This window comes from Cheilinus undulatus, linkage group 13 (assembly GCF_018320785.1).
Source record: "Cheilinus undulatus linkage group 13, ASM1832078v1, whole genome shotgun sequence".
Classification (NCBI taxonomy): domain Eukaryota; kingdom Metazoa; phylum Chordata; class Actinopteri; order Labriformes; family Labridae; genus Cheilinus; species Cheilinus undulatus.
Genome location: NC_054877.1, coordinates 9083583 through 9096555, shown reverse-complemented (window position 1 = coordinate 9096555; position 12973 = coordinate 9083583). Strand labels below are relative to the sequence as shown.

The 12973-nt window shown below is 41.0% G+C and overlaps 1 protein-coding gene across 1 annotated transcript in view; it reads left to right on the top strand.

Moving 5' to 3' along the window:
- basp1 (brain abundant, membrane attached signal protein 1) overlaps positions 1 to 9305 on the top strand; it is an 84690-nt gene extending 75385 nt beyond the window's left edge. The window contains exon 2 of the mRNA XM_041803494.1: positions 4940 to 9305. Within this exon, the coding sequence (XP_041659428.1) occupies positions 4956 to 5549 (594 nt within the window). The 5' untranslated portion in view covers positions 4940 to 4955 and the 3' untranslated portion in view covers positions 5550 to 9305. The remainder of the gene's footprint in view (positions 1 to 4939) is intronic.
- Positions 9306 to 12973: the final 3668 nt, after the last annotated feature.

The following is a 12973-nucleotide window of genomic DNA, read 5'->3' as shown; positions in this document are numbered from 1 at the left end:
AAGATCTCAAAACAGAATTCTTCAGCTGGCCTCACACTACACAGTCAAATTCAATACGTCAACAGGATTATTTTACTGCTTAGTTGCATCAGAGCTCCACCAATCTGGGTTTGTAAATATCAAATGGTTCCAGGTCAGGATACCTGATATCCACAACAACCAATGAGATCAAGCAGCTTGGGTAGGGTCACTAACAAGATGTTCCTATCCCAGGATTTCTCTCTCTCTCTTTCCTGTGTGACGTCACGTTTAATTACGAGTTTCTGTGAGATCTCCTGTGTGACGAATCAGCAATGTTACAACAGGTGTGTGGTCTCACAGATGCTGAATCACTGAGTGTGTACTTTCAGAGGATAGTACAGTCAAAACTCAGTTAATCTGACCTTTTGGCTGTGGTTTCCCATGTTTTAAACATCTGAATGTGAAAATGGTCTGTAGCTCTTACATGGTGGTTTTAGACATTTTCTGTACTTTGCTTCTTTCTCAGAAGCCCATGAATGAACGTCCTTTGACTTACCACCAGTTCAAGAGTCTGACTTCTTCTCTGAATATTTTTGCATGTAAAAATAGAAAATGAGGTTCATGTCTGATCACGGCTGTCTGAGTGCTTCGCCATCGTGATTTGTGCCTTTGATGTGCAGACAGTGAAAGGTTAAGCGGTTTCCTTGGAACAATAATGCCCTAGTTAGAAAGCAGGTGTTATTTTTTCTCCAGTGAAAGCAGCAGTTTGAACATTCAGAGGCAGAATTAAAACACACACAGCACATTTCTCTCCGGACTTCCCTAATGAGCACCGTACTCTGCCAAGTTGTTTTTGGCGCTTTTGAGCATCAACACAGAGACTTCACATTTCAAACAACAAATTGTTCCATTCCTGAGTCTTTGCTCCTAATAACGCGGATTTGTTGTGGGATTCGAGTCCTCTCCCCCATCGAGCAGACAGATGGTGAGGTCCAGGAAAAAAAAAAAAAAAGAAAAAGAGCTTCAGCCGAGGGAGTGAGCCAGGAATCTGCAGGTGTGTGGGTGTACAGTCTGCCTACATAAAGTAACATCTACCTGCTCAGTGACTTTTACCTTCAACTTTTAAGAAATATGAACCCGGGGCAGGAGTGGTTTAGTATGTAGGAGCGGTCGTCTCTCACCTGAAAGGTCTTGGCTCTTGCAGTCACATGTCACAATGTCCTTGGCCAACTCACTGAACCCTAAACTGTTCCCAGTGCTGCATCAGGGACATGTGAATGTGTATGCATGGTAGTGCTTTCTCAAGAAGGGCCCACAGCTTTGAGGGCCCAAAGTTAGGATGGGGAGAGGAGGCATTGCAAGGCTAAATAAAGTCCATGCTCAGTGTTTAGCACTGCTTCCAAAGCATGGCAGGTTTAGAGGTCTCTTCAGGTAAACATGAATCTACACCTGACAACACAACTACTAAAAGTTAGGAGTTGCTCCAGTGATTGGATCGTGGTTATCTAGAGTCACCAAAGCAGCTGGGTCTCTCCAAGAGGTGACTCCCCAGGGGTTTTGGGTCTCATGAATGCATGCATCCCTGGAGGTGAGTGCCCACTGGTATTCACTCTATAATAGAGGATACTGTATGTACTTCCAGCATGCAAAACAACTCAGCCAGAACAAGAGGCAAAACATTCAGTAACACAGCTGCTGCTCAATGGGGAATGGATGAAAACGTGGGGTAAAGATGCTAATATCTGCTTACATCAGGGACATTTGGACTCCTCAGAGATCCAAACTGTTAAATAAATAAGCAGTAGACTATGAATGATGATAGTTGGCCATAAATTGAGTTTCCTGACATGCAAACTGTCATCCAAATTATTATGCAAAACAGGGTTTTAAAACACTCAACAGAATTGCCTCCCAGAGCTGCTGTTTTGAGGTAAACTGCCCTCCGTCCACCCTCATAGAGCTTCCTTTAAAGGATGCTCCTAAAAGGAGTTTATTCCAGAAGGCATGCTTCTTCTTTTTGTACCATGACAGGTAATGGACAGGTAATACATTTTGACACCTTAAAGGGGCCTACTAACTCACTTCCTATCATCCCAGCACTAAACATCACTCCCCCTCCTATCTGACGGTGCAGCCTTGTTGGGACATCCATCAACCATCTAGAACTCCATCCATCTGGGCCATCCAGTGTAGCACGGCATTCACCAGTGAATAAAACTGTTTGAAAATAAGTCTTCATGTATTTCTGAGTCAACTGCAATCAATACAGCTTCAGGCACAGCAGCAGGCCTCTGGAGGATCCTACATCCAGAGGTTGTTGGGACTCCAGAGGCACCAGTAGCTTCAAGTACCTGTTTGATACTCATCAGTGGATTTTTCACAGCTGCTCTCTGAATACTATGAATTTGCCACACAGAAACTTTCCTTAACACTCCTTTATCCAAACGAACACGTCGGCACTCTGAATCACCCACAAATCTTTTCACAGTATGATGGATCCTCTTCAGTTTCCCTGAAATATCCAGTGTTTTTATACTTTTAGCAACACTATTTCTGCAGAAAGATCTTTCTTTTTCCCCATATTGCATGAATCCTGTGAGTTGCCTAACAATGTGGAACAACCTTAAGTAGTTTCCCTTTAATTATGCACAATTATTCTTCTGAACACACCTGTCTGAACACACCTGTCTGTATTTGTGTAACAGGTTGGCACACAGTGTATATGGACCTGGTATCAGGTCCACCAGGTGATTGGCCTGGAAGGAGCACAGAGGTTGCCGGTCTCATGTTTAACTCTGACCCCAGAGCTCTCTGTAAGCTTGTATGAGTGCATGAGCAATCAAACTTTGCAAAAGCCCACCTCTTCCATCAGTGTCAGGGCCAAGGAGGTGCACCATGCTTGAGCGGGGTACAAAGCCACCGCACTTGTCTAAAAACTGGACTTTGAGGTTCAGGGCTGATGGATTGGTCAGATTCCATGCCTTTCACCAGTAAATATCTTGTATAGTTTTAAGCTGAATGGCTTTTTCCTGTTAAAAATGGCCACACCAATCAGCATCAGTTCAGGTGAATGAGACAGCAGTTCTCTATGCTCTATGATGAGTTTTATTTTGGACGGGTGGAGGGGCTGAACCAAGAGTAGTAGTGAGCAGCCTCCTTCATAGTCTGATCAAGTCTTGAAATGTATTATTATTTGCTGATGTGTACATGAATGGCACATTTGGTGAAATTTCTTTCATGGTTTTTCATTGAGGTATTCCTCTGTCAGTTCTGTTCTAATGAGCGGCATGTTAATAGTATTCAAATGTGTTACTACCGTGTCTGTAAGGTGTGGATTTAATTAGCTCCAGCAGCCCTCTGAGAGAAGGGAAAACGCTCTTTGATAAGAGTTTTCTCAGAAACTGTTATTTTAATTTCCTCTCGCTGTCGGCGCTGCAGCTGTGAGGAACTTTTCTCGCATTCTTAATCAGAAGTTGTTGAACTGAGGTGAGAGACGGGATCTGCTCACAGTCTCTCTGCTCCTCTGTGATGGAATATACATGACTTTTTCTATTGGTATCTGTCTCTAAAAGAAAACTGAAGCTTTGTTGAAGGCTGTTCAGCTGAGTGATTTCAACATCACTGTTTCCTCTCTTTGTTTTTAAATCTGCTAGGACAGGGCGATAAATCATGATCCGTCAGAAGAAAGACGTCAACCAAAAGAAAAGTTTTTTTTCTAAAATGTGCTGCTGTATGGATATGCAGGGTATTCTTCTTCTTATGAAAGCCAAACAGCCATGTCAGTCTGCAGTCTATAGGTTGCTTGCAGTCACATGACCTTTGTCATGCAAAAGTCAGATGGGGGCAGGAAGTGAGGAACAGCAGGTAAAAATCACTGGGAATGGAGAAAAGCTAGCACATTAAAGCTCTAAATGGACCTTCCTGCTGCAGGTAATTTGGTGATTTTTTTCACTCAGATTGATCAAGATACCCGGCATGGACACAAACAATAACACTCAGCTCTGCAGACGCCCTGCAAAATGTCTTGCCAGATGAAGAGAGAAAAGTCTTGAGGGGTCTTGTGCCGAGTTAAGCGTCTAGCTGCACCTCTTTAACAGCTTTTCTCCCTCATTTTGTCATGAACATGCTTGTAACGGACACCCTGATCTGCTTTTGAGAAAACAAACCTTCCACCTGGACCTCTGTCTCAACTTAAACAAAATGTATGGGCTAGGCTTCATGCAGCTCTTTTATTTAGTGTTGGTTTCCTGCACAATCAGCGTCTCAATAAACCTGCTTCCATGTTTCTCACTGGCGAATCCATCTTACAAAGCTCCCATCCCATCAGCGTGGCAGAGTTGTTACGGTAGCAAGCAGCAACTAGAGGCCAGTGCAATTATGGCAGAAGACATTTGGGTGGATGCTGCTAAAGCGTCAGATTTATCAGAAATTGACAACATTTCTTCGTTAAAAGAAGAACAAATAACAGCAGTGGGTTTTCTTTTCAAAAACAACAAAAGATGTGTACTGACATGTCTACAGTCGCCATCGTTCGCGTTCTGCAGCTCTTTATGGAGTTTACTCCTCCATAGGGGCGAACCTCGGTAGCGGCTATGACCTCATGGGTTTTGTTGTTCTGTTTGGTCCATAAAGATGTGACAGACAGAACGTTCATCCAATCACCCTCTGAGTTTTTTTTTTTTCAAACTCTCTGCCCTTTCCCAAACACTGTCTATGGGAGGTTTACCAGATGGATGGAAACAAATCCATCTGGCGTGCCAGGTTACGTCTTAATAGGATGATAACTTGAATGTTTGCATGTTGAATAGAGTGTAAAACAGTTGTTTTAAGCTGGTATTTGACCGATTTCAGATCAGATAAATATTGCACCTTCTATGATTTGAAAACTGCAGAAGCACATGTTACAGCTGAGTCTAAAGTTTGATTCACTGGCTGTTTCCAGTATTAGTAAAAGTGTTTTATTTCTCCTTGTTTTCAGAGGCCAGACATCTAAAATGGGAGGCAAGCTCAGCAAAAAGAAGAAGGGATACAATGTAAATGATGAAAAGGCCAAAGACAAGGATGCCAAAGCAGAGGGGGCCTCTGCTGAGGAGAGCGAAGCTCCGAAAGAAAACAAGGACGAGGCCCCGGCTGCCGACGGAAAGGAGGTAGCGAATGACACGGCGGCCAAGGAGGCGCCTGCGGCCGATGCTGCGGCGCCCAAAGAGGAGGAAAAGAACGCGGCTCCTGCCGCAAAGGAGCCTGAGAAACCTGCCGCCAACGCCGCAGAGCCGGCTAAAGCTGAGGAGAAACCAGCTGCCCCTGCCCCGGCGAAGGAATCAGCCCCAGCGGCCAAGGAGCCCGAGGCCAAGGCTGAGAGTAAAGGTGAGGCCGACGCCAAAAAGACTGAGGCCCCCGCGGCACCAGCAGCCAAAGCCGAGGCGGCCCCTGCCGCCTCCCCTGACCCCAAGCCCACAGAGGTGGCTCCGGCAGCGGCAAAGGAGGCCGCCGCAGCCGCTAGTTCAACACCAGCCGCCGAGCCTCCGGCCAAGGAGGCGAACGCCACAGAGGCACCAAGCAAGGATCAAACCGTAGCAGTTCAAGATTAATGGACAGCTTCTTTTCGGAAATGAAAACATAAAAGTACCTAACTCAACGACGATGAAGATAAAATAAATTAACTAGCCCACCCATATTATGATAATAACAATAATAATAATAATTATGACGATTTGTTGAATGAGGACTGGAGCAAACACCTGGAGAAGTTCCCACTGCTGCAGATGATTATTGCTATTATTATTGTTATGTTTGATTTTATTTTTTCTGCTGTAGTATTTGAACTTTGATACCAGTCTGTGTCGGCCATCCCCCTCGCCATCACACATCCCATCATCTCTCTCTTTCTCATACAGTTTGACCTGCTGCTGTCACGCTGCAGCACCCTCTGCTCTGTGATGTCATCGATATCTAAACCTTGGGAGGGGTGTCCGAGCGGAGGAGGGGGGTTTAGGAAATCACTTCACCAGCTGGACCTCGCTTGAGTCCATCCACTCTTCAGCTCTCCTCTTCCTCTCGCCCTCCTCTGCTTCAGCCTGGTTTCGGTATAGTTGGATCGTGTTGTTTGTTTCCTCTCTGGGTTAGACGCCACTTTCTTTAAACAAAACTAAAATTACCGTGAGGACGGAGAAGGTCCAGGCCCTCTGGGACATCCGGGAGGTTTAAAGAAGCGGGCTTTGGCAGTGGAAAACTATTCTTAGACATATAAAAGTCGTAGAAATTTTTCAGATATAGATTTTTTACTGGAACCCTTAGGTATATTGTAACTGAACTAAGAGGTTTTTTAACATTTGTAATATGCCTTTAAAATCTGCAAAGCCTGGCTGAAATAAAACCTTAGTTTGTTCTTAGAAATGCTGATGGAAATCTCTGATCCTCTGCAGAAATCTGATGATAAATTTTAAACGATAATATTTTTGTTTAAGGACAGCTACGCCTGACTGGGGTGAAATGTACGACCAATTATCGAGATTTGCTTAGAATACCAAACTGCTGACGTGAACCGCTTCTTCTGAAGACAGACAAAAATAACTCTTAAAGTGTTTCTGTGATCTAGTCTAGGTTTTATAGCTGAAATTAGAATGAAAATATTTTATTTAACCTACTAAAAGTTGCATCAAAAGTCCCAAATAGTTGACAAATGTGCTAGTAATATCAATACTAGCAGCAAAATATGCTCAAGAAAATCCTAAATAATGATTTTAAACCAAAAAACTGCAAGAAGTGAGTCTGCATGTTTAGATTCAGTTAGAAAAAGTTGAATTATTGTGTTAGCTTGACTAAAACCAGACTTTTAAAATGCATATTAATGTTTTTAATGGTACTAAATTGAAGGTCTTGAAGTTGCACTAAGACACCAGAAAATGCAATTAAAGATCGATTCACTCGTCCATGTGCAGGCCTTATCAGCTGCTCCTCTAGGCGAGAAATTCTGAGCATGCTCCACTCGCCAACTTATGCACAAGGTCCAATAGTCACAAAATGAGAAGGAGCATAACACCACCTAGCATAGCAGGGTCAGGCATTCCTGTAGGGCAAGGACAATAGTTCAGTTAGCTAACCCAGCAACAGTATAACCGTAGCTCTACTTAGCTGCATGTAAACATGCTGACTAACTTGGAGTTAGAGCTAAAATTTTGAAAAAACACAAAAAGATGATCTTAAAACTATCCTAAAAGTTTAACAGCTCTTATAAAGTTGGATGAAATCCATAAAAGAGCATCAAGGCCAAATTGGAGTCAGAGATTTAATCTATTGATGTATCTGAAGAAGGAAAACTAGAATGAAGGCCTTGTGTTTGCATGCCTCTGCTGTGGAGTACAGAGGTGGTCAAGAAAGAGGACTTAGATGGTTTTCACAGTAGGGTTATGGCCACCCCCAAAAAATTTTTTTTGGGGGGTGGCTGTTTTCACCAGAAGAGAGGCATAAAAATATAAATTTAGGGACTAAAGGTCTTTGCACACTGAATCATTTTGATGGCATTTACTTGAGCATTCCCTGCAAAAATTGGTAGAAAATGGCAAATTGTTTTGTCCTGTAAAGATCATGAATTCGTGAAGATGATTCTATCCCTCTGCATCCATGCATCCTGACATGGATCTTCATATGGTACTGGCTCATGCTTTATAGCTCTGCGCAAAAATGGAGAGCAACTTTTAATTCAGTCTCTGCTGTTCTGAACCATCAAAAGTCCATTCAAATGACTTGGACTGATGCAAAAATTTGCACAAAAACAAACCCATTCTGTAAAAAATAAGTGACAAACGTTTTGGTGTCAGTCTGCAAAAATTTGGATGCAGTTTGCAAAGGCCTTTACCCTAAAAATTGTGGCAGTCAAAACAGTCAAACTTCTGATTTCAAGCACATAAATGGACTTGTCCATTTCTAATTTGCACAAAAATGTCTTCTGTGATTTGCATGAACCAATCCTGCACTACATTCTTGCATAAACCAAGACAAACCACATGCATAAAGGAATCTGCTCTTTAACCAGTTGTTTAATTTGAACCAGGCTTTAAAAGGAAGTATATGAGATTTGATAATAGCACGAGCCCAGAGGAGCAAAGCTCAGCAGTTTGGTATTCAAACAACACAGACAGATCTCTGCTCGTCTGTTTTCCTGCATTTTTTTTTAATCCCGGGGAACGCATCGCACATGAAAAGGGAGCTTCTGATTTGATCACTTTCACCCTTCATGCATTCCTTTACTTTCAGAAATATATAAATATTTATGTCTGCATATATGCAGAGATGGAAGACAAAATGCAGACGCATTTTGCACAGAAAAGAGGAAGAATATGACTGAGGAAAAACACTGGATAGCAATGAAAGAAAGAAGGAAAGAAATAAGTATCATGATTTAAGTACTTAATGCAAAGGTGAAAGTTTTATCCCCAGTATTGGTGATATTTATGCTTTCAGATGAGAGGAAGGAAGAAAAGAAGGAAGGGAGGAAGGCAGTGTTTTAAAGACAAGATGACAAGTTAAGGATATGGAAGAAAACAGGACAGGTAGGCATCATGAGGGACAAAAAACAGGAAGTAGAAAAAATTTCCCCTTTTATTTTTTGAAAATTATTGGCATAATAAACTTCAAATAAAATCCAAGCTAGTGCCAGATGGTGATACCTGATACCTCTGATACCTATACAGATGAAGATGTAGACTGAGCCTTGTGTGCATACTCTGTGGTCATTTGCTTCTGCACATTTTCTGGAAGTTTGGCAATTCTGGCTACCAAATTAGCAAACCAAACTGCTAGAAAAGCACTCCTGGCATGTATTAGATAGAAACAGTGAAATAACCGCTGCCAGCACCCTAAAATTTCACCACAGTGTTGTTTTTTCTTCCATTTCTGCACATATGTAGACATAAACTCATATATTTCCTCCTCTAAACCATCCATCTGCCGACTTTTTTAGTTGCATACAAGTGCCACACAACGCGTCCCCGCAGCACTCGTCAAACCGTAGCAGAAACAAACATGGCGGCTGTTGTGTGTCACTTGGTTTCGTTTTTTTCTTTTCTTCCTCTCTTGACTCAGTAAATTGCATGTCCGTGGTTGGGTGAACCTGTAGTCCTGTCTTTTTGGTCAAGTGAAAAAAATAAGAATATTATTATTTCTCAGTCTGCATCCATGGCAACTACAGTTGATATTTTCATTCCATGTCTCACCTCTGCTACTTCCACACCACACGTTCATTGAAAAACAAAAAGATGATATGGAAATTGATGCATTCAAAATTATATGTACTTGTATAAATGGTGCAACAGTAATAAAATGTAAGAAATTGACTGAAACTTGAAGATTCTGTGCAGGTTTACCTTTTTTCTCCATGCACTCACACTTCAGATACAGTATGCCATACTGGATTGTGATTCTGGGCCGAGCTACTGACCCCAGACTAGAGAGACCTGGTGCTTAAACCTTCATATTTATAAGGCAGACAGATGGAGGCAGCTGACCAAAGAGCTGTGCAAGCAGAAGCAAAACAGACAAAACACCATGAATCACAAAGTATGGAGTGAAAATAGAAGGAGTAAAAATGAGCTCACCTTTTTCAAGCCTTATTTCTCTCCTCACCTGCAGCATGCAAAACCAACATGTAGGTGATTCACTCTCAGAACACCTGAAGCATCTGGCACTGTTTCAGCTGCTCTCAGTCTCTGCAGACTCAGGCATTTATAGACTCAGACTTTATTTTAACTTCAATGTAAAATGCTCTTGGATCAAATATGAATCAGACAGAACTCAGTCTACAGTACAGACAGGAAACTAGAACTACCACCTGTCAGGTAAATCCCTCTCAGGTTTGCAGCTCCTGGACAGAGAAGGTACAGTGGGCCAGGAGGAAGGACTGTCCTGGCTTCTCAGTCTCATGTAGTGCATGCTTTGAAATAAACTTTGGATTACACTAGTGCTAATGAAGTGTATGGGCTCAATGATGCATACAATAAATATTAAATTATATCACTGATCATCAACTGGCGGCTCAGGGGCCATAACAGGCCCCCCAAAAGCTTCCTGCCTGGCCTCGAAAGCTCATTAAATCCAGAAAAGGAGGGAAAGAAGATGTTGTGGTTTTAAGAGTATCCTTTGGCTTTAAATGTCTGCAGCTGTTAAATCCATCCCACAAACATTTAACATTGACATAGTTTTAGAATGACTAAACATTTGATCTGTTTCGACAGAAATTTACTGTCATAATTAGTGGATATTTAAAAAAGGGTTAAGGTTGGCAGAAGTGCTGCAAAAAGGGACAACAAGTTGCAGAAAAAGTTGAGAGGTTAAAGTGTGGCAAAAATTGGTAAAAGAGGAAAAAAGGGCAAAACGTATCAAAAATTGGTTACAAATTTAAAAAAATAGTGCAATAAAAGTGATGAAAAGGGGTTTAAAAAGTGGCAATATAGAAGAAAAAATGAAAAAAAGCCTAAAAGAGTGGCACAAAGAAGGTAAAACATGCAGGAAAAGTGTTTCAAAACAGGTTAAAATCATGCAACAATTGGTTAATGAGGCAAAAAGGGGTTAAGGTGTCAAAAATGAGTTAATACTAGTACTAAATCACAGTTGAGGAGGGCCCATTCTCTGAGATTTTCAGGGGCTCAGCCAGTTCTGTAGTCAGGCCTGTCTCTGTGGCCTGCTGCATCATAGATAACAGGGATAGATCTCACTGGTAATGACTAAAAAATGAGTTTTGAAAGAAAACCAAATACTACAATAATACTTCAGTCAGACCAAAATATTTATTCAATTTTTGTGTATTTGAAAGTCCGGCCCCCAGAGTTTCTGTTAAGTCTAAATCTGGCCCTTGTGCAAATGTACTTGATGACCCCTGTAATATTATAAAATAATATATATTAGATAGGGATCATAAAATAAAGTTTATAAAGTTCATAAATTTACAAGAAAAGCCAACATTGTCAAGATTAGAGAGCTGCCCTTTCTGTCTCAACAGGATTCTGCATAGAAGAGAGAAGCTAACGTGATTATTAGAGTGATTTGGAGATTAGAATATGTGAACTTCATCTGTATAGTAATGGACAATCATTGATTGTTAAAGGACTTTGGTTACCACCTTCAGATAGAATTTCTCTATTTAGTTAGTGGGGTTTCTGAAATTCTTATTCACCAACTAATCCCTCTTAAAATGTGGGAATTATACTGATATTACTATCCATGACTCAAGTTATCAGCTCTTCAGTTTGATAAATCTCAAATTTAGAATTAACCCTTAAATGCACAAGTGACTGGACCCTACACTCTTCCATGCGTGGGTCTAAAATGACCCGTATTAGAACTGATGTGTTTTTATGCCACTTTTCTCATTTTTGGGTAAGGATTATCATTTGTAATATGTTTTTATGTTTCATTTTGGTCCAGACAAGAATGATTTCACGTGTGAAATCTTGTTATTGTTCACTTTTTTAACATTTTGAAAACAATTTGGAAATTGGAAAATAAAGTAACACAACAGCAACAGAACAATGTCAACATACATTTTGTGTGTGTGCATGTGGGGCGTGTTTGAGAGAGTATAGGCTTTTTCACACTGAGCCCATTTAGTTTGTCTGAATTTTTTTTCTGGAACAGGTTCAATTTTATGCAAATTTTTGCAAATGATTCAGATCAGCTCCTGCTGTGTCCTTCTCACTCTCTCTCTCTCACACTGAAACCTCACTTTAAACACCGTGTTCTGCCTTTGTATAATGTGGAGAGCAACCACAGAAATATGGCATAAGTTTGTTCTCACAGCCACCTGACAGACACTGAATTAAGAATTGCCTCCATCTCTCCAACTTGGCTCGGCTGTGACATCAGAGCTTGTGCCATGAGAAGCTCTGTTGGGATGGATGGATGGATCCAGTGTGAATTTTAAAGGAGTGTCAGAGCCACAGGCTCATCCTCACTGCTAATTTTCATCACAGTACAAAACAATTTGCCTCATTTCACCAATTTTTACAGTGGATACAAATAAAATGCAACAGACTGTTGTGTGAAAGAGTGTTTCTTATCATCTATTATAAAATTTGTCTATTTTATAGTTTGCAAACCTAGCTAGCTAACATCAGATCAGTGTTTCCCAACCATTTGTCCTTGGACCCCTCCAGGACCTGAGAGAGAAGAGAAAGTGACACACTGTCATGAAAACCAACACACATTTTAATTGTTTTACTGATAAAACCCTAAAAAGGCCTATGCATGCTTTTCTTGTCAAAAATATAAATAAACTACTTAATAATTGCGTTATCATTTTAGTCAATATTTGCAAATCTAAATCTGGCAGCCTCAGAGCAGACAAAGCCTCACACCCCCCTCCTTAGATCTTCGGGGCCCCCTGCAGGGTCCCAGACCCCAGGTTGGGAACCAATGCACTAGCCAGATAGACATACTCTACTGTATGTATTGTGCATGTGTGTGTGTCTGTGAACACACACATGCACACAGTCACACAGTACATACAGTAATGTTAGCTAGCTAGTGTTTTTCGTTGATAGATGATAATAAAACGTACTCTTTTACTCACGTGCCATGAATTTCACGCCACGCACACATTTCTCTGATAAAAAAATGAAGATATTTACGTGTATCAGATCTTGCTGTGTAAAATAATCTTCATAAGGGGTGACACTTCGGATATAGTCTGTGTGGTCAGTCACAGCTGATAAGAATTGAAGCTTTTCATGTAATTCCATAGAAAATGAATAGGGGTCATTTTTGACTGGAAGACTAGGGTAGTAATACAAAAACCTGAATTTCATAAAATCTTTAAAAGATAAATTAAAAATCTAAATGGTATGATATCAATAACATGTTTTTTGAGGATTAGCTAGATTATGAAATGATAACAACTTTCATTACAAAGACATTGCAAGAAAACGACCATCCCGGGTCTTTTTAGCCTCACGTAAGGGTGGGTTAAGAATGAATGATAAATGAATATTGAAAGAATTACATTCCTGATGCATTGAGACAG